The sequence below is a fragment of the Chiloscyllium plagiosum genome, unplaced genomic scaffold (genome assembly GCF_037043375.1).
Source record: "Chiloscyllium plagiosum isolate Xiang-an unplaced genomic scaffold, Cpla_swu_hap1 HiC_scaffold_1, whole genome shotgun sequence".
NCBI lineage: Eukaryota > Metazoa > Chordata > Chondrichthyes > Orectolobiformes > Hemiscylliidae > Chiloscyllium > Chiloscyllium plagiosum.
This window is the reverse complement of record NW_028270139.1, coordinates 142,022,791-142,050,619: the sequence shown is the minus strand read 5'-3', so window position 1 is coordinate 142,050,619 and position 27,829 is coordinate 142,022,791. Positions and strand designations below refer to the sequence as shown.

The 27,829-nt window shown below is 41.7% G+C and overlaps 1 protein-coding gene across 5 annotated transcripts in view; it reads left to right on the top strand.

Moving 5' to 3' along the window:
- The window catches only part of reep1 (receptor accessory protein 1), an 80,794-nt gene that overhangs the window by 20,977 nt on the left and 31,988 nt on the right, over positions 1-27,829 (top strand). For all 5 annotated transcript variants that reach the window (XM_087991281.1, XM_043704827.2, XM_043704742.2 and 2 more), the window contains exons 2-4: positions 9,870-9,942; positions 18,528-18,604; positions 22,456-22,576. In XM_087991281.1, the coding sequence (XP_087847407.1) occupies positions 9,870-9,942; positions 18,528-18,604; positions 22,456-22,576 (271 nt within the window). The remainder of the gene's footprint in view (positions 1-9,869; positions 9,943-18,527; positions 18,605-22,455; positions 22,577-27,829) is intronic.

The following is a 27,829-nucleotide window of genomic DNA, read 5'->3' as shown; positions in this document are numbered from 1 at the left end:
TGACAAACACACTGCATGTACTTCACCCAAATGGGCTTGTCTCAAAATCTAGGAGTAGTCTTCAGTCAAGTCAAGGGAGATATCCTTAAGTCAGGAAGACCTGTCAAGCATAGCCTCCAATATCAGTCTTGAGACATAGACACGGTCATACATCTGTTCATGGGTTAGTTTCCTCACGTACGGGGTCAGAAGCCAAATGTCAGGCACTCTCACCAACCAGCTTAGCACTTTCTGCCCCATTGTTTTCTCCTGGAATGAGAGAGGGGGAGGGATTGAGTGGGATGAAAATTAATCGCATAGCAGTTATTGCTAGTGTAGTCAGGGGAACGGTGGTATCTTGAGTGAGTGAGTATACTGCTTAGAGGCCATGTTGGGGTTAATGTTGTGGGGGTATTGGGTAGGTATGTACGAGTGAAGGAAGAGACATGAAATGGTGAGAGAGTACCTGAGATCGAGGGAGTATGAGATAGAAAGGACAAGATGGCAAAATGGAGATAGGATAGTTTCCTGAAGAAGGGCTTATGCCCGAAATGTCGATTCTCCTGCTCCTTGGATGCTGCCTGACCTGCTGCGCTTTTCCAGCAACACATCTTTCAGGCAAAATGGAGATGATGATTGACCTTCTTGCTTCATTTCTCCAGTGAACTCATACCCCATTGACCCAGGTGGCAACCTTAGACCAGGCTGGCATTCTCTGGCCTTCTTTGCCCTGTCCTCTTTTGCACTCACCATTTATCAGGGCCTCCATGTAAAACAGTGCACCGATTACCCCTGTCTGCTAAATCCAGGATAAATGGCATGAAGCAGACAGGGCTGATCCAGATTGACAGAGTTTGACCTTTTAAATGTGGTTCCAGCTATATCTCAGGATATACCATCAGTAGTGATACCTCCAGCTATGGTGAGAGGGAGAATCAGATGAAGAGGCCCCAGACAGTTGGTCATTAATGAGGCGAGTTTAGGACAATAGTGCAAGAATGCACATTAGAACTTACAGAGAGACCCCCTTCATGAAACTTGACAAAAATAACATTTTGCAAAAGTATTCCACTATCCAGCTATATGTCCCAGTTACATATTGCCTTTAACGACTGAGCTATACAGAAAGACATTCAGTTCCTTTTTAAAACTTGACCACTGGATAACAATTCGTGAAGAAGGGCTTATGCCCGAAACGTCGATTCTCCTGTTCCCTGGATGCTGCCTGACCTGCTGCGCTTTTCCAGCAACACATTTTCAGCTCTGATCTCCAGCATCTGCAGACCTCACTTTCTCCACTGGATAACAATTGCAATCAAATATATCCTGAGAATTAGCTTGCTAACTCAATTGTATGTCCTGACCCAAGGAAGGTAAATGGAATTTTGGCATTCATTGCTCTTGGAATAGAGATTAAAATGAGGGAAGTGTTGATGCATTTATTCAACTACAGATCCTGTCAGCAGCCCCCAGGTGAACCACTGTATTTTGTTGTGTGTTTGAGATATAACTCTGTTCTGATATAATGCTGTTGAAATCCATGTAACTTTCTACTAGAACTCTTTATTTAAACCGTAATGAAGTAAAATGCATGTAGAAAGCAACTTTTATGCCCTCAGCTTGTCTCAAAGCACGTTCCTTCTCAAAAATGCTTTTGGGCAAATGAATTACATAATTTGTGCAGAAAATGCTTCTATAGATAGTAAATGATTCAACTATCCAAATAATCGGTTTTTGGTTGAGGTAGGAAGATTGACAGAAGAATGGAGAACTCAATGCTTTTCTGTACTGCACGGTCAGTGAGTCATACACTAAAGTATGGAGTCAAAAATAACAAAGTTAACAAGTATTAATTTTCCCTGATGTCAACCATTGTTTATAATCTGGATAACTTTTGATAATCTGGATCAGAGTCTTTGTGAATTTCCATTGATTACACAAACAAATCATGTTCCTAGCTGAAAGTTCTCGGGTCTTACAAGTTAGCCAGGAAAAGGCTAAAGAGAGAGCTAAGAAGACCCAGGAGGGGATATGAGAAGTCGTTGGCAGATAGGATCAAGAAGAACCCTAAGGCTTTTTATAGGTATATCGGGAATAAAAGAATGACTGGAGTAAGTTTGGGCTAATCAAGGATAGTAGTGGGAAGTTGTGCGTGGAGTCAGATGAGGTAGGAGAAGTTCTTAATAAATACCTTTTGTCAGTATTCACACAGGAAAAAGACAATGTTGTCAAGGAGAATACTGAGATACAGGCCATTAGACTGGACGGGATTGAGGTCCACAAGGAGGAGATGTTAGCAATTCTGGAAAATGTGAAAATAGACAAGTCCCCTGGGCTGAACGGGATTTATCCTGGGATTCTCTGGGAAGCCAGGGAGGAGATTGCTGAGCCTTTGGCTTTGATCTTTATGTCGTTATTGTCTACAGGAATAGTGCCAGATGATTGGAGGATAGCAAATGTTGAGCCCTTATTCAAGAAAGCGGAGTAGAGACAATCTGGTAATTATAGACCCATGAGTCTTACTTCGGTTGTGGGTAAAGTGTTGGAAAAGATTATAAGAGATAGGAATTCTAATCATCTAGAAAGAAATAAGTTGATTAGAGATAGTCAACACCATTTTGTGAAGGGTAGGTCATGCCTCACAAACCTTATTGAGTTCATTGAAAAGGTGACCAAACAGGTGGATGAAGGTAAATCAGTTGATGTGGTGTATGGGGATTTCAGTAAGGCATTTGATAAGGTTCTGGATCAGTGGCGCTGGAAGAGCACAGCAATTCAGGCAGCATCCGACGAGCAGCAAAATCGACGTTTCGGGCAAAAGCCCTTCATCAGGAATAAAGGCAGAGAGCCTGAAGTGTGGAGAGATAAGCTAGAGGAGGGTGGGGGTGGGGAGAAAGTAGCATAGAGTACAATAGGTGAGTGGGGGAGGAGATAAAGGTGATAGGTCAGGGAGGAGAGGGTGGAGTGGATAGGTGGAAAAAGAGCTAGGCAGGTTGGACTTGTCCGGACAAGAATAAAGAGTACTGGGTTAATAGTAAGGTTCTTGGTAGTGTAGATGAGCAGAGCGATCTCGGTATCTGTGTAAATAGATCCATGAACGTTGTCACTGAAGTTGATAGGGTTGTTAAAAAGGCATAAGGTGTGTTAGCTTTTATTGGTAGAGGGATTGAGTTTCAGAGCCACAAGGTCATGTTGCAACTGTACAAAACTCTGATGCGTCGCACTTGGAGTATTGCATACCATTCTGGTCACCGCATTATAGGAAGCATGTGGAAGCTTTGGAAAGGGTTCAGCTGAGATTTACTAGGATGTTGCCTGGTAAGGAGCAAAGGTTTTATGAGGAATGGCTGAGAGACTTGAAGTTGTTTCCGTTAGAGAGGAGAAGGTGAGGGGTGACTTAAATGAGACATATAAGATAATCAGAGGGTTAGATAGGGTGGACAGGGAGAGCGTTTTTTCTCAGATAGTGATGGTTAGCACGAGGGGACATAGCTATAAATTGAGTGGTGATAGATATAGGTCAGATGTAAGAGGTAGCTTCTTTATTCAGAGACGAGTAGGGGCGTGAAACAGCCTGTCTGGAACAGCAGTAGACTTGCCAATGTTAAGAGCATTTAAATGATCATTGGAAAGACATACGGTTGAAAATGGAATGGAGTAGTTTAAATAGGCTTCATATTGGTTTCACAGTCGGCACAACGAGGGTCGAAGGCCTGTACTGTGCTGTAATGTTTTGTGTTCTATGGGTTGAGAATTGGTTGTCACTTTTCTTCTCTGAAATCACATTATATTTTGTTGGATGGGTAGATCAAAATTAGACATAATACTCCAAAGAAGGATTTGCTGTGCAGGGAGAATGTAATGGGATTAACATCAGAAACGTACATAATGATAATGATGTAATGATTTGGAAGCAAGAGCTGGATGGTAGCAGAAGCTCTAAGGTAGTGTAAAGAGATTTTGAGTATTATTTATTCAAGGCTGAGTCAGGGGATTTTAATCAGTCAGGGAATCAGTGCATATAAGGAAAAAGCAGGAAAGTGCAGTTGAGGATTATCAGATCAGCCATGATCTTATTGAATGGTGGAGCAGAATCAATGGGTTGAGAGGCCTCCTGCTGCTCCTACATCTTATGGTCTAAATAAAGAGCTCTTGCAGAAAGTTTCATGGGGTATAACTCTGTTTTGTCCATTTCAACGGAGGAGGCATTGGCCTAGTGGTATTATTGCTACATTATTAATCGAGAAACTCAGCTCATGTTCTAGGACCCCAGGTTTGAATCCCATCGTGGCAGATGGTGGAATTTTAAAAAGTCTGGAATTAAGAATCTACTGATGACCATTGTTGACTGTTGGGAAAAAAGACTCATCCAGTTCACTAATGTGCTGCAGGGAAGGAAATCTGCAGTAGACTTGCCAATGTTAAGAGCACTTGGTCTGGCCTACATGGGACTCCAGACCCACAACAATGTGGATGACTCTCAACTGCCCTCTATAATAGCAAGGCACTCAATTCAAGGACAGCTAGAGAAGGGCAATAAATGCTGGCCAGCCTGTGATGCCCATATCCCACAAGTGAATTTTGAAAAACACATAACAAAACACTATGGTTTTACTGAGATCCATTCATTGAGACAAAATTCAACATTAGGGTAAACACAGGAAATGCTAGAGAAACTCAGCGGGTCTGACAGCATCTGTGGAGTAAGAAACAGAGGTAGGGTATCAAGTCAAAATGACTCTTCCTCAGAACTGAAAGGGATTGGAAAGTGGTGTTTTTTAGGAGTAGAAGTGAGGGGAACAGGTGATATGGAGGCCCAGTGCAAGGGCAAAGGGGTTGCTGATAGGATTGAAATAGTGATGTGAAATGGGTGTAAATTAAGGTGTGGAAGGGTGGAAATGGGTCCTCTCAACTGGGAGCAAAGTAAACAAGACACAAACAATTCAAAGCTATTGGGCGATGGTGAGGTGGGGGTTTGGGGGGCTGGTGATGTAAGAATAATGAAGGACAGGCAGACATCATACAGTTAGACTACAAAGTTGTGAAATTCAATAATGTGACTTTACAGCCTCAAAGTTCCAAAATGGTGTTGTTCCTCAAGTTTGTGTTGCTCGTCTTTGGAACATTGCAGCAAGCCCAGGACAGAAATGTTAGCATGAGAGCAAGGTGGCTTATTGAAATGAATTGTTGTCTGATTCCTCCAGACTCCTTTCCCATATCATGTCCAATGTCATCCCTTAGCATCTTCAGGAAGGGAGATTGAATATCCAGATAAATGGCATTATGAAATAACTGGCAACATTTCTCATGTGTAATTTTAGTCACAGAAATAGCAACTATAAATATAGTTCATAAGCAGTGTGCTAACTGACATATACCTTTACCGGGATGTTGTTTTCCACTCAAAGTTCACCACTTTGAAATAGCAGTAAAGAAATTATCTTTTGTTCAGATTGCGTGATTTAAATTTAACAAATCAGACCTTGTACTGTAAATAATTGATCAGTAGTAAAGAACTTAAACGTTGCTAAAAGGAGACATGAAGACAGTTAATTGTCAATTTTCATACTCAGACCAGGAAAGTAGATGCTGATAAATCAAGGTGTTGTCATGATCCAGTGAATGGCAGTCTCCATGATCCGTTTTTATGTAAACGTGAACCATATGTCCAAGTACCTTTTGCCTAGATATTACCCTGTATATTAGTATAAGTAGTTTCTAAAATCCACAAATGCATTACAGTGATAATCAATTAAAAACCTTAGCATAGTCTGGATGATTTAATAAATAATGTCCAAAAGCACAATTAATCTAATGGTGGACATACTAATCTGAGGCATGCAAACAAGGACTGGTTTACCATGATCGGCATGTTACCCACTGTGAATGGTCAACAGGACATGTTTTTTGATACGGTCTACCCATCATTTAGACATATGGCCTATGTATTTGGTATCATGCTGACACTGGAACTCAGATTACATTGCTCATTCATGCAGTAGGTAAACTGTCTTTTTGGCTTGACAGCAACATTGTTAATGAAGAATACCACTTATGAATTTACTGTAACATATCAGTGTTTTGGAGTGGAGCCTGTGGCATAGTTGTGCTGTCACTGGGCTAGTAAACCAGAGACCTAAGCTAGTGTTCTGGGAGATGGGTTCAAGTCCCATCAACTGAAGTTAATTAAAACCATTGCTGATTGCAGATGGAAAAATCCATCTGGTTCACTAATGTCCTTTAGAGAAGGAAATCTGCCATTCTTACCAAGTCTGGCCTACATATGACTGCAGACCCAGAAACGTGGTTGACTCTTAATTGCCCTCTGGGCAATTAGGATGGGCTACAAGTGCTGGCCTGGCCATGACACCCACATCCTATAATTAATTTTTTTCAAAAAAGTCAACATGAGAAAGCTAGCTTCACCTGTTCTTCAAAGTTTTTAGACACATTCACTTCCAGGCTAATCTAAGGTAGAATGGGCACCATTCTGGTCCTGTTAATATGGCCTTCAAATTTAATGATCATCTTGTGGTCATATGATATCCTCAGGCTATGGTCCCCCCCCCACTCAGACCACACTCCAGTCTCAGACTTTGCTTCATTCTTCAGCTTTGCTCTATCCTAAGAGTGGGCACTACCCTCTGATTGAATTATACAAGGTCTGGGAAGAAAAATAAAATTGATCTATACATCAGTAGCTCTGACAACATTTGGCTCAGAAGCAGTACAACAAGAAAAAATTATAAAAACCAAAAGAACTGCAGATGCTTTAAACCAGAACCAAAACCAGAAATTGCTGAAAAAGCTCAGTAGGTGTAAGAGCATCTATGGAGATAAATCAGAGGTTAATGTTTGGGGTTCGGTGACCTGAAAACCTATAATTCATTTAAAAGATCTGTAAAATCATTAATTGCTTCTAAGAATGGTTGATCGTGACTTTCAGGAGGTTACGTTAATTACAAAAATCCATGTAACCGGGTGACCCATGACCTGAAAGCAATACCAACAGGAAGAATGTTAAGAAGTCTGTTTCCGTGCTGTACATTTCTAGGACTCTGTGACTCTATATGCTTGCTGTATGGCTTAACACAAATGATAGCTGCTGATATGAAGGAGAGCTACATGCACAGGTAGCTAAAGGGTAAAGTTGATCAATGCACAGATATAGGCAGAGGGAATGGAGTCAGAGACAGAAAGATGAACGCAGAGAATTCTTGTGAGAAGAAGCAGATCACTCGGGAAAATGTTAGTTTTTTTCTGTTCATCAGGAAAGAGGAATTCTGCAAGCTGGTTAAAAAAAAATCTAAATCCTAGAAAGCTGTGTGAATGGCTTTGAAATCCTGAAGAGGTGGATGTTATTCCAGAAGTACCCAAACTGTAAGCCAAACTGTTATTGATTAGTTGCTTGAAAAGGAACGTTGGAAAATGAAATCAGCAGGATTGTTGTGACTCAAGGCAGGGGGGATTTGCAGAAGTGTACTTTGCTGATGATGATCATATCTGTGAAACTCAAAGGTGAACACCGTTGTCCAGTAGGCCCCCTGATCTACCCTGTGTGCTCAAATAACAGCATAATCCTTATTTAACATTGTGTTTCTGTTCCTGAGGATCACTACATTAAGTGAAATTACTTTTAGTGAATCATGGGTTCCCATAAAACCTAAAGATAAAGCCAGATTAGTTTTCTCCAGACTTTTTCTTGCCCAGAAAATAAAACAATGTACAAGTTGAAACACTGGATGGGCTTTCAGCCAAAAACAATCTCAGTTGTTCCATGCCCCTCCTGATCACTACTTTAATTTAGAAAAGAAAGAAAAAGTCAATAAAGTTTTTAAGAAGTTGGCTGGAAGGAAACCTCCATGTTGGTGGGACTTCACATTGAATTACCCTGTAATGGTGCTCAGAATCACAGCAATGTTATGGCACAGAAGCTAGCCATTTGGTCCATCATGTCTGCACTAGCTCTTCATATGAACATCATGACTTAGTGCCATCCTCATGCCTTTCCCTTTATCCTTGCATGGTGTTTCTATTTAAATACCCTTTTGAATTCCTGAGTTGAACCCTGCCTCTGCAACACTTTCAGGCAGTGCATACCAAACCTGAACCACTCACCGTGTGAAAAAGTTTATTCTAGCATTACATTTGTTTCCTTTACAAATCATTTTAAATCTTGATCCTTCTAAAAGCAGGAACAGTTTTTCCCTATCTGGTCTATCAAGCCACCTTATGATTGTGAAAACTTATTTTAGATCTTCTCTTAGCCTTCTTCTTTTGACAAGAATGTTCCGAACCTCTATAATCTATTTACAGAGCAGACTCAATGGGCCAGATGGCCTACTCCTGCTCCTATTTCTTATGTTCTTATCCTTATAACTGAAGTTTCTCATCACGAGAGTCACTTTTGTAAATCACCTGTTCATTCTCACCAATGTCTCTCATCTTTACCATATGTGGCACCAACAACTGTACACAGTACTCCAGCTAAGGTCTAACAAATATCTCTACTGCTCCTCTAAAGCTGGAGGCCTGTGTATGGACCTCAATTGACCAGGGAGCCCATGTTCATGCCAAGTAAATTCTTAGATGTTTTTAATCAACAATTAAAATCTTGACTTATAAGTTTTTACCTGAGGCAGGACTATGATTTGAAAACAAACCTGTTACCCATCTCCATGATGAAAATTCAGATCTCTGCCTCAGAGGCCAAAGGACTAATGTGAGTCATGGATGACAGCTAGAATCCATTGTTCCTCATGTTAGGAATAAAACAGAAAGTGCTGGAGATACTCAACAGGTCTGACAGCATCTGTGGGGAGAGAGAGAGAGAGAGACAGATTTAATTTTTTGAAGTGAAGAGTTATAGTGGACTTGAAACATTAACTGTTTGTCTCTCCACAGAATCTGCCAGACCTGCTGAGTTTCTCCAGGACTTTCTTTTTTTAAATTCAGATTTCCAGCATCCACAGTATTTTGTTTTTGTTTGAGAGTTAGGGTTATAGTTTTGCTACTGTTAGGGGTATAATTAACCGTGCTTCCCACTTCAGTTTACTGGTCCTGTTACACAATAGATCTACACATTAAGCTAGCCCCGTGCATACTACTGAGCTGAAGTTCTCCAGAATTTATCTTAAATTGTTGCATAGCCTCAACCCTTTGCAATCTGTGTAACTGCTTCCAGCTTTTCAACCCTCTCTCATCTCTGCATTCCTCCACTGGCAGCCAATCATTCAGCTGACTGGTACCTTAGCTCTGGAATTAGTTCCATAAAACCTCTCCATTATAGTACTTCTTAAAGCTAATTTTACTTACACAATTTTATTCAGTAAAACTTCTGTGAAGCCACTTCGGATGTTTTAAAAGAGATGAGGAGGAATTACTTCTCCCAAAGGGTCATGAATCTGTGGAATTCACTACCTCAGAATGCAGAGGGAGCTGGGACATTGAGTAAATTCAAGAAGGAGATAGACAGATTTCTAATTAGTAATGTAAGGGTTATGGAGAGCAGAAAGGAAAATAGAATTCAAGTTGAGATGAGATCGGCCATGATTGTATTAAATGGCAGAGGAGGTTTGAGGGGCTGAATTGCCTACTCCTTCTCCTAGTTCTTATGTATCACTTCTGGAGACTGTGCACATAACAGACAAACAGAAATTACTTGCGGTGATAAAAACTTATACAAAGACTTAAACACAATGATCTATAATTTTCACGCATCCATCTGACTTAAAACAATATAAAGAGTACTGATACTAAAATGCCTTTTTTTAAAAAAAAAGTTCAAAATGTTGCTCAGTGGTGGCTGCACTCTTTGTGGCTGCCTTCAATCCGAAGTTATTTTTGAGATGCATTATGTAGATTATCCTAACTGAAGTTTCCTTTTCCAGGCTGATTTTTGGCACACTTTATCCAGCGTATTCATCTTACAAGGCTGTGAAAACAAAGAATGTCAAAGAATATGTAAGTTATTATTGTTTGTCTTGCAGCAATGATAATTCCCACAGTAGATGCCAATATTTGTTTCGACATGAGTTGATTTGATGTGGGTATTCTGTAAAAGGTAATGGTTTTAAAGGAGTTTGTGTTGAAGTTGTATTGGGTTCTAGAGAATAAGGCACTTCAGCATGAGATCCCAGTGGAGACAGATGGGTCAGCTCTAGCTCCAAATAGTTGTAACTAGTTATAGCTAACTAATCGATATAACATGTAACTAATCACCTCATGTTATGTGAGATATGACTTTATTATTATATTCTATATATAAGATCTTTTATTAAGGCTCACCTATGAGCTGTCCTCAACCATTGACAATTAGACAAGTCCTGAGACTATATTTATTCTCCTAAAGGATCACTACCTGTGGGTTTTTACAAAATCTGGCAGTTTCATGATCACCATCACTGGATTTTATTCCTTCTGCCAGTATTGAAACCCTGACAAAGCACGTGATAATTATCTGTGCATTGTAAATTTAATCTTATTGTTTCATTTTGCATAATTCGTTGCTGTATTTTTTCCATTCACATCACTAAAATTAAGGAAACAAGCAGCACAGAAGGAGGCCATTTGACCCACTGTTAAAAAAAAATCCAAACCAATGCACTCCCCAGATCTTTGCCCTTACCTTGCAAATGTTTTCGTTCCTGACGTAGCGACCATCAGGGAAAGAGAACATATCATAAGAATGTGTTAAATCTCTGTAAGCATCAGAGATGTTTTGCCACTGACCATCAAATTCAGACTCACAATTTGCTGCAGGAAAATGTTCTCCTTACACAGCCCATCCTAGATCCTTTTCCAATCATCTTAGAGTTTTGCTGATTGATTCAATCAATCAATTCGATCAGCACTGTTTTCTCATGCTATTTAAATTGTTCCCTTACTAAAGTTGGCTTTAGTTGAGTTTCTGTCCTGATGAGTGCTGATCAAAAAGCTTTGACTTAGCAATATATAAGTTCTGTACAACTGAGCAATTATCAGATAATGCAGGTTTGATTGTGCTAAGCTTGTGTTTTAATAATCAGGAGGATGCTCAAAGCCCACTTCAAATATACTTGCGAGCTCAACACAACGAATCTAAGCATTGATCATTGTGAAATAGAGGAAGGTAGTGGCATCACCTCTGTGCCGCCATGCACCAGCACCAATGAACAGTGGCTGCATCAGTTTGACAGAAGGTGCCACAGACAGGGTTTCATAATGCACAGATTTTAGGGGAAAAATAGACTGTAAGAAAGAAATCCAATGACGAATGAGCTGAGCTAACAACTAACTAGCACAGGCAAAAGTGAGGACTGCAGATGCTGGAAATCATCCTAAGTGACTGCCTTGTTTCTCAAAGTTTTTCAAAGCTGGTGGTTGGAGGGGTAAGTGAGTGATTTTCAAAGCTGGTGGTTGGAGGGGTAAGTGAGTGTTTTTCAAAGCTGGTGGTTGGAGGGGTAAGTGAGTGATTTAGTGTAGCACTGCCTTGCACTGACCAGGTTACTCACTCACCTCAACTGAACTGACAGTGTTAGTGCTATAACTGGCCACTTTAATCCTGGGCTAAAAGAAGTTCATCATCATAGACTCCCTACAGCATGGAAGCAGGCCGTTCGGCCCATCGATTCCGCACTGATCCTTCGAAGTGAATTCCATCCACACCCAACCCTCATCCTATCCCTGTAACCCAGCATTCCCCATGGCTCATCCACCTAGCCTGCATGTCCCTGGACACTTTGGACAATTTAGCATGGCCAATCCACCGAACCTACACATGTTCAAGTTGACAAATCAGCTGGTGGTGATGACTGTCACCAGAATTGGGTATGTCAGGTGAAGTGATGTGAGAGAGAGAGAGAGAGAGAGAGATAGCGAGAGAGAAAGAGACCCCTTGCCTTGAGGTTTCACAACATTCAAAAGAGAAATGGAATACTGCTCTGATCATCGAGGCTAAAACCTGTAGTCAGTGATGAAGAATTGTCCGTTCGGTGGGGTAATTGACCTGTGGAGGAAGGCTTTCAGGAGCAACAAGAGGAGGGGCAGCCTGTGCACGGAGTCACAGGATGTGGGCGACGTCCTAAATGGATACTTCTCATCCATATTCCCAGTGGAGAAAGACATTGTAACTAGGAATTTCAGTTGGGATAGTGAGGTTCTAGTGCACCTTATCATTAATAAGGAGGAGGTATGAGATGTTTTAGCCAGCATACAGCAGGGGTGTCAGATTAGGAGCAAGCCAAGGAAGGCAGATGCAGATTACGGACTTATTCAAAGAAAGGTTGGTGGGATAAGCCCAATAAGTACAGACCAATCGATTTAAATTCAGGATTGGGAAGCTTCTAGAGACAATCATTTGGCATCCAATTAGTAGTTCCATGGAAGAGAAAGGTGAGTTGGTTAGGAAGAGTTTTAAAGGGGAGATTATATTTACCTAAGGTTTTGAGCTATAGGGAGAGGCTGAATAGGCTGGGGCTGTTTTTCCCTGGAGTGTTGGAGGCTGAGGAGGGACTTTTACAGAGGTTTATAAAATCATGAGGGGCACAGATAGGGTAAACATTCAAGGTCTTTTCCCTGTGTGTAGGGAGAGGTGGTGTCCAGAACTAGCAGGCATACGTTTAGGGTGAGAGGGGAAAGATTTAAAAGGGACCTAAGGGGCAACTTTTTCACGCAGAGGGTGGTGCATGTATGGAATGAGCTGCCAGAGGAAATGGTGGAGGCTGGTACAATTGCAACATTAAAAGGCATCCATATGGGTATATGATTAGGAAAGGTTTAGAGGGACATGTGGCAAATATTTGCAAATGAGACTAGCGTAATTTAAGATATCTGGTCGGCGTGGATGTGTTGGACCGAAGGGTTGTTTCCATGCTGTACATCCATATGACTCTATAAATCCCAGGGCTGAATGATATATGTCCCATGATGCTATGAGAGGCAAAAGAAGAGATTGCTGGGGCCCTGGAGGGGATAGTTAAAAATTCATTGGCTGCAGTTATTTAGTGGCACATAACTGGAGGATAGCTAATGTTGTTCTTTTGTACAAGAAGGGAAGCAGAGATAAACCAGATAATTACAGACCAGTTAGTCAAATGTCAGTGGTAGGGAAATTATTGGAAAAAATGCTGAGGGACAGGATTAATCAAAACTTAGGAAGTACAAGATTGATCAGGGATAGTGAGCACGGATTTGTTTCAGGGAGATTCTTACTAATTTAATTGAGTTCTTTGAAATATTTTGATGAAGGTAGTGCACTTGATATGGTTTACATATACTTCAGCAAGGCCTTTGACAAGGTCCCACATGGACTTTTGGTCCAAAAGATAAGAGCCCATGGGATCCAAGGGAAGTTGGCAAACCGGATCCAAAATTGGCTTACAAATGTGAGGCAGGGGGGCGACAGTGGAGGCATGTTTTTGTAATTGGAGCATGTGACCAGCAGTGTATCACAGGGATTGGTGCTGGGACCTTTGCTGTTGTGTACATTAATAATTTGGATGTGAATGTCGAAGGAATAATTGATAAGTTTGCAGGTGACATGAAAAGTAATGTTATTGTTCATGTGGAAGATGGTCTCAGGTTATGGTCTGATATTGATCAGCTGGTAAATCGGGCAGAGCAATGGCAGATGGAATTTAAACCCGACAAGTATGAGGTGATGCACTTTGGGAGGTCTAATAGGGGAAGGAGATACACAATGAATGGTACATCCCTAGGGAGTATTGAAGAACAAAATGCCCTTGGTGTACAATTCCATAGATCCCTGAAGATGACAGCACAGGTAGACAGGGTGGTGAAGAAGGCATACAGGATACTTACCGTCATTACCTAGGATATAGAATATAGGAGCAAGGAAGTCTTGTTACAGCTTTATAAAACATTGGCCAAGCCACAGATGGAATACTGTGCTTTTCTGGTCACCACACTATTGGAAGACACAATTGCACTAGAGAGAATGCAGAGGAGATTCATCAGGATGTTGCCTGGGATTGAAAGTTTGGATAGGGTTTGTTTTCCTTGGAATAGAGGAGGCTGGGGTGGGGGAGGGGGGCGGGGGAGGTGTTGGTGGTGGTCTGAATGAGAGATACAAAATTATGAGAGGGATAGACAGACAGAGTAGATTGTGAGAATTCTGGACCTCTTCTGCACCCTCTCCAAAGCTTCCACATCCTTCCTTTAATGTGGCAAACAGAATTGAACGCAATATTCTAAGTCTGAATCAACGAAAATCTTATAAAGCATGACATCCTGACTCTTGAACTCAATTCCTCAACCAATAAAGGCAAGCATGCCTTAGGCTGCCTTTACCATCCTATCTACTTATGTGGCCACTTTCAGGGAACTATGGACCTGAAACCCAAGATCCTTTTGTAAAGCAATGTTGTTCAGGGTCCTGCCATTAACTGTATACAGTACTTTTCCTAAATAGTTGATCTCCCAAAGTGCAGCACCCCACACTTAGCGGATTTAACTCCATCTGTCATTTCTCCGCCTATATCTGCAACTGATCTATATCCCTTGGTATCCTTCTACACTATCCACATCTCCACCAATCTCTGATTCATCTGCAAACTCACTAACCCACCTATCTAGATTTTCATGCAAGTCAGCAGAGGTCCCAGTATATATCCCTGCGGAGCACCATTAGTCACAGATCTCCATCCAGAAGATCATCTTTCCACCACTGCCCTCTGTCTTCTATGGGCAAAGTAGTTCTGAATCCACGTGGCCAAGTCACTATGGAAGCCATGCATCTTAATCTTCTGGATGAGCCTACCATGAGGAACTTGGTCGAAAGCCTGACTAAAATCCATGTAAACAACAACTGCTCTACCCTCATCAATCATCTTCATCATGTTCTCGAAAACTTCAATCAGATTAGTAAGACATGACCTGCCCTGCTCAAAGCCATGCTAACTGTCCCTAATTAGGCCATGCTTTTCCGAATGTGTATAAGTTCTATCCCTAAGAATTCTCTCCAATAGCTTGTCAACCACCGATGTCAGACTCATTGTCGGTATCTTCCTGGATTGTGATGTGAGGGACAAGTTTTTTTTACACAAAGCTGGTAGGAGTCTGGAATGCTTTGCCAAGAGTGGTGGTAGAGGCATATACAGTAGGGGTGTTTAAGAGGCTTTTGGATAAGCACACGAATATGCAAGGAATGGAGGGATATGGACCAAGGGCAGACAGAAGGGATCAGTTTAATTTGGCATCATGCTCAGCATGACGTCATGGGCCGAAGGGCCCATTCCTGTGCTGTACTGTTCTATGTTGCATGTTCTGTGATCTAGTGGAAACAAATAATATTTATGCACTCCAAACAAAACAGAAATTTAACACTCTAACATTGTGTAATGTATCTTTGTGCAATTACAAATCTTTACTCTGTGTTTCCTTAGCATTTCTATATCCTGCAGCTCCTGTGCTATAAGCAGGACAAACATTGAACTGCTCTTTCCTGAGATGCTCTTGGCTGAAATCCTACAAATTTTGGCATCTGTGAGGGCTTCACTAAAGACTATTTCACCTGCAGGAACACACGGACATAAGGCAGCAGTTGGGATACTTACTAGGATAAGGTGGGGGTTGTGAAGGGCAGGAGGTACCAGGTGCAATATTAAAGTGCTATGAAGCAAGTTCCTGCTTCCAACTCACCTTACAGAACTATTCCTCCCATGGCTTAGCTATGCATCCCTTCTAGCAGTAATCTGGAGAATCCTTAGCTGCAAATTAGCAAGACAATGAATTGTCAAGGTGAGGATATCATCTTGGTGGAATGCTGACATGAAATTTAAACTTTGAATAGTGAAATTTTTAAATTACTTTATTGGATTTAAGAATTTTTTGGCAAGGACAGCATTTAGTGCTCTTCCCGAGTTGCCTTTGAGAGGATGGTGGTGAGTTGTCTTCTTGAATCGCTGCTGTCCAGGTGCTTCGGTATCCCCACAATGTTATTACGAAGACAGTTCCAGCATCATTGACTCAGCATCATTGAAGGAATGATATTATTGTTCTTACTGAGGATAGATTGCGGCTTGAAGGGGAACCTATATGAGATGCTCTTCCCATGCATCTGCTACTCCTTTGCTCATAGACATATCGCAGATTTTGGAAGGTGCTGTCGAAGAAGCCATAGCAAGTTGCTAAGGCATTTTGTAGTTGGAATGACATACAAAGACAAGACAGTCATGGAACACTGACTCAGCCTCAACTGGAGAATTATATGCCGTTCTTGATAAGATTTCGGAAAGACGTGAAGGAATTAAGAAAAAAAGTGCAGAAAAATTTATGAGAAGATTTCAGGACAGAGGGACTTCAGTTATATAGATAGTTTGGAGAAGTTGTGACTGTTCCCTCACAGAAACGGAAGTTGAGAGCAGATTTGGTTGAAGTGTTCCAAATCCTAGATGGAGTCGATAGGGAAAAACAGTTTAGAAGACCATAAGAATTGGTGGAAGGTCAAAAATTTAGAGGGCACACATTAAAGGAAATTGGCCAAAGGAGCAATAAAGAGACTCATTCACACAGTAAATGGTTCAGATCTGGTGTAGATACTTTAGAAGGAATTGGACAATAATCTGAAAACGATGAATATGCCCCAGATATGGACAGAAGGTTGGGGAGTAGCACTAGATAAATTGGTCCTCTGGATAGTCAGTGTAGGAGCTGTGGCCAAATGGCCTTTTTCTGTGCTGAAGCAGTTCTATGCTCCTGTATTGCCATAGTTAAAGAATAAAGGTCGTTCTGTTATAACGTGCGATTTGTCCGTGCAAATTGGCTCTAACACGATTGACGAATTGTGGGCGTTGTTTGGATAACACAAACTTTCTCCTGAATGGGTGTAGCAATTTTCTATTAGCGATCTTGTACAGCGCAATTCACCATAGCTGTTTTCCATAGCGCAATTTTCTATAGCACAAGGTTGCAAAGGAACACAGCTATCACATTAAAGCAGAATGACCTGTATTGTGAATTATAGCCATTGGTGCAGGATGTATGAAGGAACCAAAATCGGCTCCTAAGGTGAGATTGCCCAACTGGGCTGGTGACAAACCTAAACATAATTACTTCGAACTTATTGGAACAAAGGGTCTGGTTCCCATGCAGTATGACTCTATGACTATATTTACATGAAATAACATACCATTGGCCTTCTTCACTGCCTGCTTCCCCTGCAAGCTTGCTGGTGTACAAGGACACCCAGGACTCACTGTACTTTCTCCTTTCCCAATCAATAGCCTTTCACATAATAATTTGCCTTCTGGGTTTTGCTACCAAAGTGATTTGCACGGTGGCTCAGTAGTCAGCACTGCTGCCTCATCAGCACCAGGGACTAGGTTTGATTCCAACCTTGGGCGACTGTCCAAGTGGAGTTTACATGTTCTCCCCGTGTCAACGTGGTTTTCCTCCAGGTGCATGGTTTACTCCCATTGTCCAAAGATGTGCAGGTTAGGTAGATTGACCATGCTAAATTGCCCACAGTGTTCAGGAATGTGTAGATTAGGTGCATTGGCCATGAGAAATGCAGGGTTACAGGGATAGGATAGGGGGATGGGTCTGGGTGGGATGCCGTTCGGAGGGTCAGTGTGGACTTGTTGGGCTGAGTGGGTTGTTTCCACACTATCATGATTCTATGATTCTATCTTACATTTATTCATATTATACCTCATTTGCCATCTCTGCATCCTCCTCATGCCTTACCCTCCCACCCAGTCTTGTGTCATCTACAAACATGGAGACATTACATTGATTCCCTTCATCTAAATCATTAATGTATATTGTGAAGAACAGGGACCCAAACACTGATCCCTGCACTTTCACACTCGTCATTGCTTGCCATTGGAAAAAAACCCATTTATTCCTCCTCTTTGTTTCCTGTGTGCTAACCAGTACTCTATACATGTTAGTACACTACCTAAATCTGTAATTTTATATGCTAATTTTTATTTGGGGATCTTACCAAAAGCCTTCAGAAAGTCTAATAAATTACATTCACTGGACCCCCCTTATCAACTCTACCAGTTATATCCTGGAAATATTCCAGTAGAATTGACAAGCACAATTTCTGTTTTATAAATTCATGCTGTCTCTGTTTGATCCTGTCACTATGTTCCAATCAATTTTACGCTGAGCACATTAGCCTCTCAAACCTATAAACTCTATCATCTACAAGGACAAGAACAGAAGCTGCAGGGAGCCATCACCACCTGCATGTTCCCTCCATGTGAACACCCTGAATCCGAAATATATAATTATTCTCTCACTATTAGTGTGTGAAAATCCTGGAACTGTTTCCTTAACTGCTGTCTGTGAGTAACCTTGCAAAATAGACTGGTGTGGTTCATAAGGCAGTTCACTACCAATCTCTCAAGACCTATTAGGGTTGGGTAATAAAGGGTGGCTATTTCAGTGGCTCCATTTTGCTTAAATACATTAAGAAAAGTCATGGGTAACTGACTTACCAATGTTGAGAATAGTTTGTGGCACAAGTTCTATTTTTGTTTTTGTTTGGCAAAATGTAGCTTTATCAAATAATGTTTTTTTTATTTCTCTTATCGAACCAGGTAAAATGGATGATGTACTGGATCATATTTGCACTGTTCACCACAGCAGAAACCTTCACAGATCTGTTTCTTTCCTGGTAAGTGTTGTTTTACTGTTGTAGTCCAACACACATTGTAGAATCGTGTCATGTACCAATGGTGAAATTTATAGAACTCTGCACTGCTTATGATGCCCTAATAAAAACATTTCAGCATTAGATCTGATTTTTGTTGTGTCTAATAGATAGTGTATTTTGTTTTACAAAATAAATTCAACCTCATAGCATAAGGATTCAATCAGCTTTTACAGCAGTGGCCAAAATACTAATGGACAGCAAGGTTCCTGGCTCGAAAGCTTCAACAACTAGTGCAGCCCGACTGAAGAAGAAAAGTAAAAGTTGCATTTATATAGCACCTCTCATGACCACAGCAATTTGCAAAATACATCCAGTGATTTATTGTTCAATTGAAGCCACTGTTGTATTGCGGGAAAAGTATAGGAATGTGATAATGACCAGGTAATCTACTTTTGTGATTAAGGGGTAATTAATGTCCAGAGTTGGGCCATCATGTTGAGGTTGTGCAGGCCATTGGCGAGGCCTCTTCTGGAGTACTGTGTGCAGTTTGGATCATCCTGCTATAGGAGAAGGATATTATTAAATTGGAGAGGGTTTGAAAAAAATTACAAGGATGTTGCTGGGAATGGACGGTTTGAGTTATCAAAAACAGCGTGGAAAGGCTGGAACTTCTTTCACTGGGGTGTAGGAGGTTGAGATTTATAAAATCATAAGGGGCAAAGATAAGGTGAATGAGAAAGGTTTTATCCCTAGGGTGGGGAAGTTCAAACCAGGGGCCATATTTTAAAGTGAGAGGAGAAAGATTTAAAAAGGACACGAGGGGCAACTTTTTTATGTTCATGACCAGGAACCTTGCTGTCCATGAACTGCCAGAGGAAGTGGTGGATGGAGGTACAGTTACAACATTTAAAAGACATTTGGATAAGTACATGATTAAGAAAGATTTGGAGGGATATGGGCCAAACGCTGGCAGGTAGGACTCGCCTAGTTTTGGGAACATGGTTGGCAGAATTGCTTGGACTGAAGGGTCTTTTTCCATGCTGAATGACTCTATGACTTAATACGTATTACTGTTTAGAAAAAGCAGAGGTGATCGTTTGAGTTTGAGTTATTATTTTCACATGTACTGAGATACAGTGATAAGTACTGTTTTGCATGCACTCCAGGCAGATTGTACAGGGGCTTGACAGGTTCAATGATCAGAGATGTTTTCTCCCATGGCAGAAATTAGAATTAGGGCACATTGTTTAAAAAATAAGGCATCACCTATTTAAGATAGAGCTGAGAAAGAATTTATTTTCTCCTAGCATTGTTAGTCTGTGAAATTCTCATCCACAGACAGCTTTAGAGAATGTGTCATTGAATATATTCAAGACTGAGTTAGAGATTCTTTTTCATTAACAAAGCAGTCAGGGGTTATGATGGGCACACAGGAAAGTTCTCTTAATGCCACAATCATATGAGCCATGATTGCATTGAATGATGGTGCTGGCTCACTGACTAGATCCTATACTTTGTGATCTCATGTCTTATAAAATACTGCTATGGAATCTTAAACATCCACCTGAATGGACAGGCAGGCCCTCAGTTTATCATGTCATCCTAAAGATTGAAGCAAGAGTAAGAGTCTTGGGCCTAGCTTGTCATCCTCAAGGTGGGAAAGTACTGTTTGGAAGGAGGGAGCCTTGGTGAATTTCTGCAGTCCATCTTGTAGATGGTACACACTGCAGCTGCTAAGCGTTTGTGGATATAGTGCCAATCAAGTAGACTGCTCTATCCTGGATGGTGTGAAGCTTTTTGATTATTGGATCTGCACCCATCCAGACAAATTCATCACACTTCTGACTTGTGCCTTGTAGGTCTCTTGTGGTGTTGTAATAGTGTCTCTAACTCTGAAACAGGAGCATTGAAGTCCCACCTGCTCTAGATGTGTGTAATAATGTCTCTGAACAGGTTGATTAGAAAATATCAAGAGTGTTGAGTTAGATCTTGCCTTTCATGTCTGGGATCAGAGTCCAAAACTAGCACAGGATGGTAGGTTAAGTATCTACCTACTGTAAGATTCCGAAGTGAAATGAACTTGGACTGTGCCAATCAGCTTCAAATGGGCGCTACAGAACAAAACTTTACATTTATCATATTTGGTCCTGGGGTTGCTTGAAGTGGGAAATAAAAAAGTCAAGCTAATAGTAGAGACATTTGACCTGTATCTTCTTCTGTTAAACTTAATAAAAATATAAGAAATAGGTGTAAGACATATGGCTCCTTAAGACAACTCCATTATTCAATAATTTCGTGGCCAACTTAACTCCATTGTCCTGCCCGTCTCCATAGTCTTTAATTGCCCATTTGAAATGAAAATTGTTTTATTTGCTAGTGATGATAAATATCCCAATTTCCTTAGCCTGTTCTTATAATTAAAGCATTTGATCCATTATCCTATCCTATTCAAAGATTGATAGCATTACCTCTTTCTGCATATATTTTAGATTAGATTACCTACAGTGTGGAAACATGCCCTTCGGCCCAACAAGTCCACACCAACCCTCCGAAGAGTAACCCACCCAGTCCTGTTTCCTTCTGACTATTGCATGTAACATGATGGGCAATTCATCTGGCCTGCGGAAAGAAACCAGAACGCCTGGAGAAAACCCACACAGACAGTCACACGAGGCTAGAATCGAACCTGTGACCTTGGTGCTGTGAGGCAGCAGTGCTAACCACTGAGCCACCACACTGCCCCTTTGATGTCCATTTTAATAAACATAGTAGAACTATATGTTCCTTTTTTACAGCCTTATCAATTTATGCCACTATATTTAAAACTTTGTTTGTCTGAGAGAGATTTTTTCTTTTAAAGTTTTATAAATTTGTGTATATATCTTAAGATGTGACACCTAACATTTCTTCTTACTAAATTTAATTTGTCTGTCTGCCTGTAACCTATGTCCTTCCAAAGTTGCCTACAGCCTTCTCAACGATTAATTATAAACATCCCCTACTTTTGTGCTATGTGTAAATATTGATGTTATATCCTGAAACCAAAGTCCAGTTCATTTACACATAAAGATTAAGAAGAGCACCTGATCCCAGGGATAATGTTTACATCACTCCAGTCTGAAAACATCTATTTGCTGTTGCTTCGTGTTTTCTGCTCTTTAAATAATTTCCTACCATGCCACTTTCCCCTTAATATGAGTGCACACTTTTTAAACCAACTAACTTTCTATGTAGCATCTTGAGCATCAATCACTACATTTCCTTTATCAGTCCACTCTACTACTTCATTCTGTTCTGTTGGTCAAGCAAATTACCTTGTGCGAAACTATGCTGCCTGCCATTATTTAACTTGCATCGTTCAGAGTGAGTATTGGGCAGGCAATTGATTGCAGCCTCAAGATTAGTGTGGTGCTGGAAAAGCACAGCAGGTCAGGTAGCATCCGAGGAGCAGGAAAATCAACGTTTCAGGCAAAAGCCCTTCATCAGGAATCAGTTTCCTGATGAAGGGCTTTTGCCCAAAATGTCGATTCTCCTGCTCCTCGGATGCTACCTGACCTGCTATGCTTTCCCAGCACCACACTAATCTTGACTCTAATCTCCAGCATCTGCAGTACCCACTTTCACCTAATTGATTGCAACCTGTTAATTCTGCCAATGTTTACTTTCCCCTGTCTCTTGACAACATGAAGCCCACTCAGGGTTAAAACATACCCTTGAGAGTATATAGATGTGAGATTGGGTTAAGATAGCAAGTATTTAACTTTGCTTGAGGATCATCTGTTTACTTCTTTCTGTTTTGCGTTACATGTGTAAGCTGGTCTGGTTGTATGTGGACTGTACATCACAAGGTGCTCCTCTGTTTGTCCCCACAGGTTTCCATTTTATTATGAACTTAAAATTGCTTTTGTTATTTGGCTGCTCTCGCCTTACACAAAAGGTTCCAGTGTTCTCTACAGGAAGTTTGTACATCCAACTCTCTCTTCCAAAGAGCAGGTGAGAAAAGTTACAACACACTTGGTTAATGAAGTTGTTCAGCTTGATCTTTAATGCCTGCCTTTCTCTCTGAAAATTTCTACTAGACTCAGAGGAACAGGAGTAGGCCATTCAGCCCCATGAACCTGTTATGTTTGTTAATTAGAGCTTACTCCCAGTCTTGGATCCATAACCCTTTATACCCTCATCCACTAAAGCCTATTTATCACAGTTTTGAAATAGTCAGATGACCTGGGATCGACAGCGTTTTTTTCATGTTTATGATCCCACATTCTGGAATTCCACAGCATAGGAAATAGCGCTCTCGATCCACTCAGTCAATTCCTTTCAAAAACATAAACACCTCAAATACATCCCCTGAGAGCAAGCCATGTCTCTTGGGTCCAGGAACAAAAATCTGAGATTGCATACTTCTTTCTCGTTGCTGATGTAGATGTAAGACAACAAGTATAATTTCATATCAAATCCAGATAATTGTGCCAGGACTAACAGAGTGTATTACTGCGGTGTCTCCTTCATATTTATGAGACTGACATTGAGTTGTTCTATGTTCCCTAGTCTGTTTTGGCTGACAACAGTCACAGACTGCAGAGTTTTTAATTTTCCATTTGTGTATTGGGTATCTGTATTGATGTTGGTTTGTGAAGATCTGGTATAGGCTGGCCCAGGCTGATCATCCTGCATTGGGTCTTTCGCAAAGTGTGGTTTGTGACTTATTCTCAACTCCATTCAGCTTTCTAAACTTCATCAGGGAGCTAAAGGGCTTGCACCAGTTATAAACACACAGAAACATAGCAAATAGGCGCAGGAGTAGACCATTCAGACTATTAAGCCTGCACCAACATTCAAAATGATCATAGCTGATCATGCTATCTCAATATCCCACTCCTGCTTTCTGTCCGTACCCCTTTAGCCCCAAGGGCCATGTCCAGCTCCCTCTGGCCACAACAACTTCCTGTGGGAGAGAATTCCACAGGTTCACAACTCTCTGAGTGAAGACTTTTTTCCTCATCTCAGTCCTGAATAGCTTACCCCTTATTCTTAGACTGTGACCCCGAGTTCTGGACTTCCCCAGCCTGGGAAATATTCTTCCTGTATCTAGCCCGAGGCAGGGTTCCAAAACTTCACAACTCTCTGACAGAAACAAATTTCTCCTCATCTCTGTCCTAATTTTAAAACTATGTCCCCAGTCCTGTACTCTTTTCATGTCCATTTTGTCAAAACCATTTAGGGTCTCATACAATTCAGTGAAATACCCATCACTCTGCTAAACTCTAGTGAAAACTAGTCTACTATAAACTGACCGACTCTCACAGCAGGATATATGGAACAGTCCATCTTCCGCAGCTACACCGGCACCACCCCCCACCTTTTCCTCCGCTACATTGATGACTGTATCGGCGCTGCCTCGTGCTCCCACGAGGAGGTTGAACAGTTCATCCACTTTACCAACACCTTCCACCCTGACCTCAAATTCACTGGACCATCTCAGACTCCTCCCTCCCCTTCCTAGACCTTTCCATTTCTATCTCGGGTGACCGAATCGACACGGACATTTACTATAAACCACAGCTACCTAGACTACACCTCCTCCCACCCTGCAACCTTGTAAAAACGCCATCCCATATTCCTAATTCCTTCATCTCCGCCGCATCTGCTCCCAGGAGGACCAGTTCCAAAACCGTACAACCCAGATGGCCTCCTTCTTCAAGGACCGCAATTTCCCGCCAGACGTAGTCGACGATGCCATCCACCGCATCTCTTCCACTTCCCTCTCCTCCGCTCTTGAGCCCCGCCCCTCCAACCGCCACCAAGACAGAACCCCACTGGTTCTCACCTACCACCCCACCAACCTCCATGTACAACGTATCATCCGCCGTCATTTCTGCCACCTCCAAACGGACCCCACCACCAGGGATATATTTCCCTCCCCTCCCCTATCAGCGTTCTGAAAAGACCACTCCCTCCGTGACTCCCTCGTCAGGTCCACACCCCCCACCAACCCAACCTTCACTCCCGGCACGTTCCCCTGCAACCGCAAGAAATGCAAAACTTGCGCCCACGCCTCCCTCCTTACTTCCCTCCAAGGCCCCAAGGGACACTTCCATATCCGCCACAAATTCACCTGCACCTCCACACACATCATCTATTGCATCCGCTGCACCCGATGTGGCCTCCTCTATATTGGGGAGACAGGCCACCTACTTGCGGAACGTTTCAGAGAACACCTCTGGGACACCCGGACCAACCAACCCAACCACCCCGTAGCCCAACACTTTAACTCCCCCTCCCACTCCACCAAGGATGTGCAGGTCCTTGGACTCCTCCATCGCCAGACCATGGCAACACGACGGTTGGAGGAAGAGCGCCTCATCTTCTGCCTGGGAACCCTCCAACCACAAGGGGTGAACTCAGATTTCTCCAGTTTTCTCATTTCCCCTCCCCCCACCTTGTTTCAGTCAAATCCCTCAAACTCAGCACCACCTTCCTAACCTGCAATCTTCTTCCTGACCTCTCCGCCCCCACCCCACTCCGGCCTATCACCCTCACCTTGACCTCCCTCCACCTATCGCATTTCCAAAGCCCCTCCCCCAAGTCCCTCCTCCCTACCTTTTATCTTAGCCTGCTGGACACACTTTCCTCATTACTGAAGAAGGGCTTATGCCCGAAACGTCGATTCTCCTGTTCCTTGGATGCTGCCTGACCTGCTGCGCTTTTCCAGCAACACAATTTCAGCTGAAAACTATTCTAGCCAGTCTAATTTTTCATTATGTGACAACCCAGTATTTCTTTTACTACTGGGTATCCCAAAACACTCTAATGATCAAAGTATCACGAAATAGTGCAGCACAAAACAAGGCCATTCAGCCCGCTCTTTGCAAGAACAGCTCTCCTACTCCTTGTCTTTTCCCCTTATTTTTGTTGTAGATAATTGTCCAATTTTCTTTACCAGAGTTTCCAGTTAATCAGCCTTTTTTTTAACGCACTGTCAGGCAATCATTCCCAATCCTAATGACCTGCTGCCTAAAATGGTTTTGCCTCACTACTTCCAGCTTCCTTTGCCAATTTCCTTGAATTGGTGACCTGTGATTCCACTAACAGCAGTGGGTCAGCATGATGGCTTAGCGTTTCGCACTGCTGCCTCATAATGCTGGGGACCTGGGTTTGATTCCACCCTCAGGTTAGAGTTTACACATACACCCCATGCCAGAATGGGGTTTGTGCTTGGCCCTTGTGGCGCAGTAGCTGTGCTCCTACTCTTGGGCCAGGATCTCTGGGTTCAAGCCCTACCTGTTCTGGAGGCATATTGTAACATACCTGAGCAGGTTAATTAAAATAACTCCACTGACAGGAGCAGCTTCTCCTTGCAGACTTAGACTTGAAAAGAAAGGGGGGGCAGGTTCTATTGTCTTTATCAATTTGAAGTATGTTTGGAAATTCAACATAGGATTCATTAGGCCTTTCCTATGAATTCAAACATAAGTAACGGCATGCCTGACCGGAATTTTGCATTGTCTGTCCAGACTTAAATCACATATAGAAACTAGGCTATAAGCACAACTCAGTAATATCATAAACATATAGTACAGAACAGTGCCTTTTTTCCATTATCTGTTCAGTAAACCAAGAACACAAGGTGAAAATATTGATGGAACCATTTGCTTTTAGCCTTAAATGTATATGACAATATTGTGAAGTATAAAAACTGCTGTTGTTCCTGAACAGGATAAGGAACTCAAAACATAACTCCAAGTTGAACAGAATCCCAAGATTTTACGAAACTCAAGTCTGGACATATTTAGTGTCTAGAAAAAAGATCCTGATCAATTTATCAGAGGACTGAATATTGGTAAAGATCAGGCATGTCTCAGAAACAGAAGGAGAAATATTGAATTCAGATCTTCCTGTGTTGATCTGGTTAATCTTGCTGCTTCTATTAGAGATTACCTGCACTCAGTCTGACAAATTATTCTTGTAAAGATTCCAGCCTATTCAGTACCTATTCACAGAACACTGGCTCAAGGCCAGCTAGGCAAGGTTAAACGATGTCATATATATTCCAGCTATCGCTTCAACTTGTTGACAGTTGCTGAAAGTTAAACAGCAATATGTTTACTGGCCTTAGGCTGCCAAATCTAAAATTAGTGTGGAGAAGCATTACTGCACAATTGTAAGAATGTCTGTTGAGAACAGTCAGTAGAAAACTATCAAATAAACAAGTCAACTGTTTCTACAAAAGAGTCAAATTTTCACCCAGTGCAAATACTATGGCTGGCCTGGAATTATAACGATTTCCATTTCTACCAGACCTGTGTCAAACATACAGATCCACATTAAAGTCTTTAGACCATGTGATTTGGGTGATGGCATCTAATATACAATAACATGTTCCTGTTGTAAACGCCTTGTGACTGAACTGAGTGTTAGTATAGTATATATTGCCTAGTAGCTGAACTACGTTTGCTTTGCTTGATGATAAAGTAAGGACACTGGTTTCTTGAGAACCAACATGGATATAATGAGCCGAATGGACTGCCTCTGTCCTTGTAAATGTCTCTACGCTGCACCAGAGTGAACATCCTCACATTTCTGAATAAAAGTGAAATACTGCAGATGTTGGAAATCTGAAACAAGCACAGAGAGTGCTGGAGAAGCTCAGCAGGTCTGGCAGTATCTGTGGAGAGAGAAACTGAGTTTGGGTTTCGAGTCCAGTACAACTCACCTTCAGAATAGTTCTAAACATGAATCCTACTAGACTAGAAACATTTGAGCTGTTTTTCTCTCTCGACATGCTGCCAGACCTGCTGAGTTGCTCCGGCACTGTCTGTGTTTGTTATCTTCAAATTTCCATAGGATGAGATTTAGGGCTAGAACCTCCATGGGTGTTATCCACCATAATTGTAGGTTATCCCTGTTACTTCAGGGTTTCTCTGGCTGTTCCACTGAGGAGGAACGGGTGCATTCCTTTGGAAAATAATGAACTGTGATTTTCCATTCGCTGAATCATTTAATGAGTAATTGATTCTTCAGGTGGTTCAGAACTGAATTATGCATATGGGAGATGATGGCCTAGTGGGCTATTAATCCAGAGACCCAGGTAATGTTCTGAGAACCCAGTTTCGAAACCTGCCATGGCAGATGATGGAATTTTAATGCAATTTAAAAAAGCAAGAATTAAGAGTCTGATGATGATGCCATTGTTGATTGTTGGAAAGATCCATCTGGTTCACCAATGTCCTTTAGGGAAGGAAA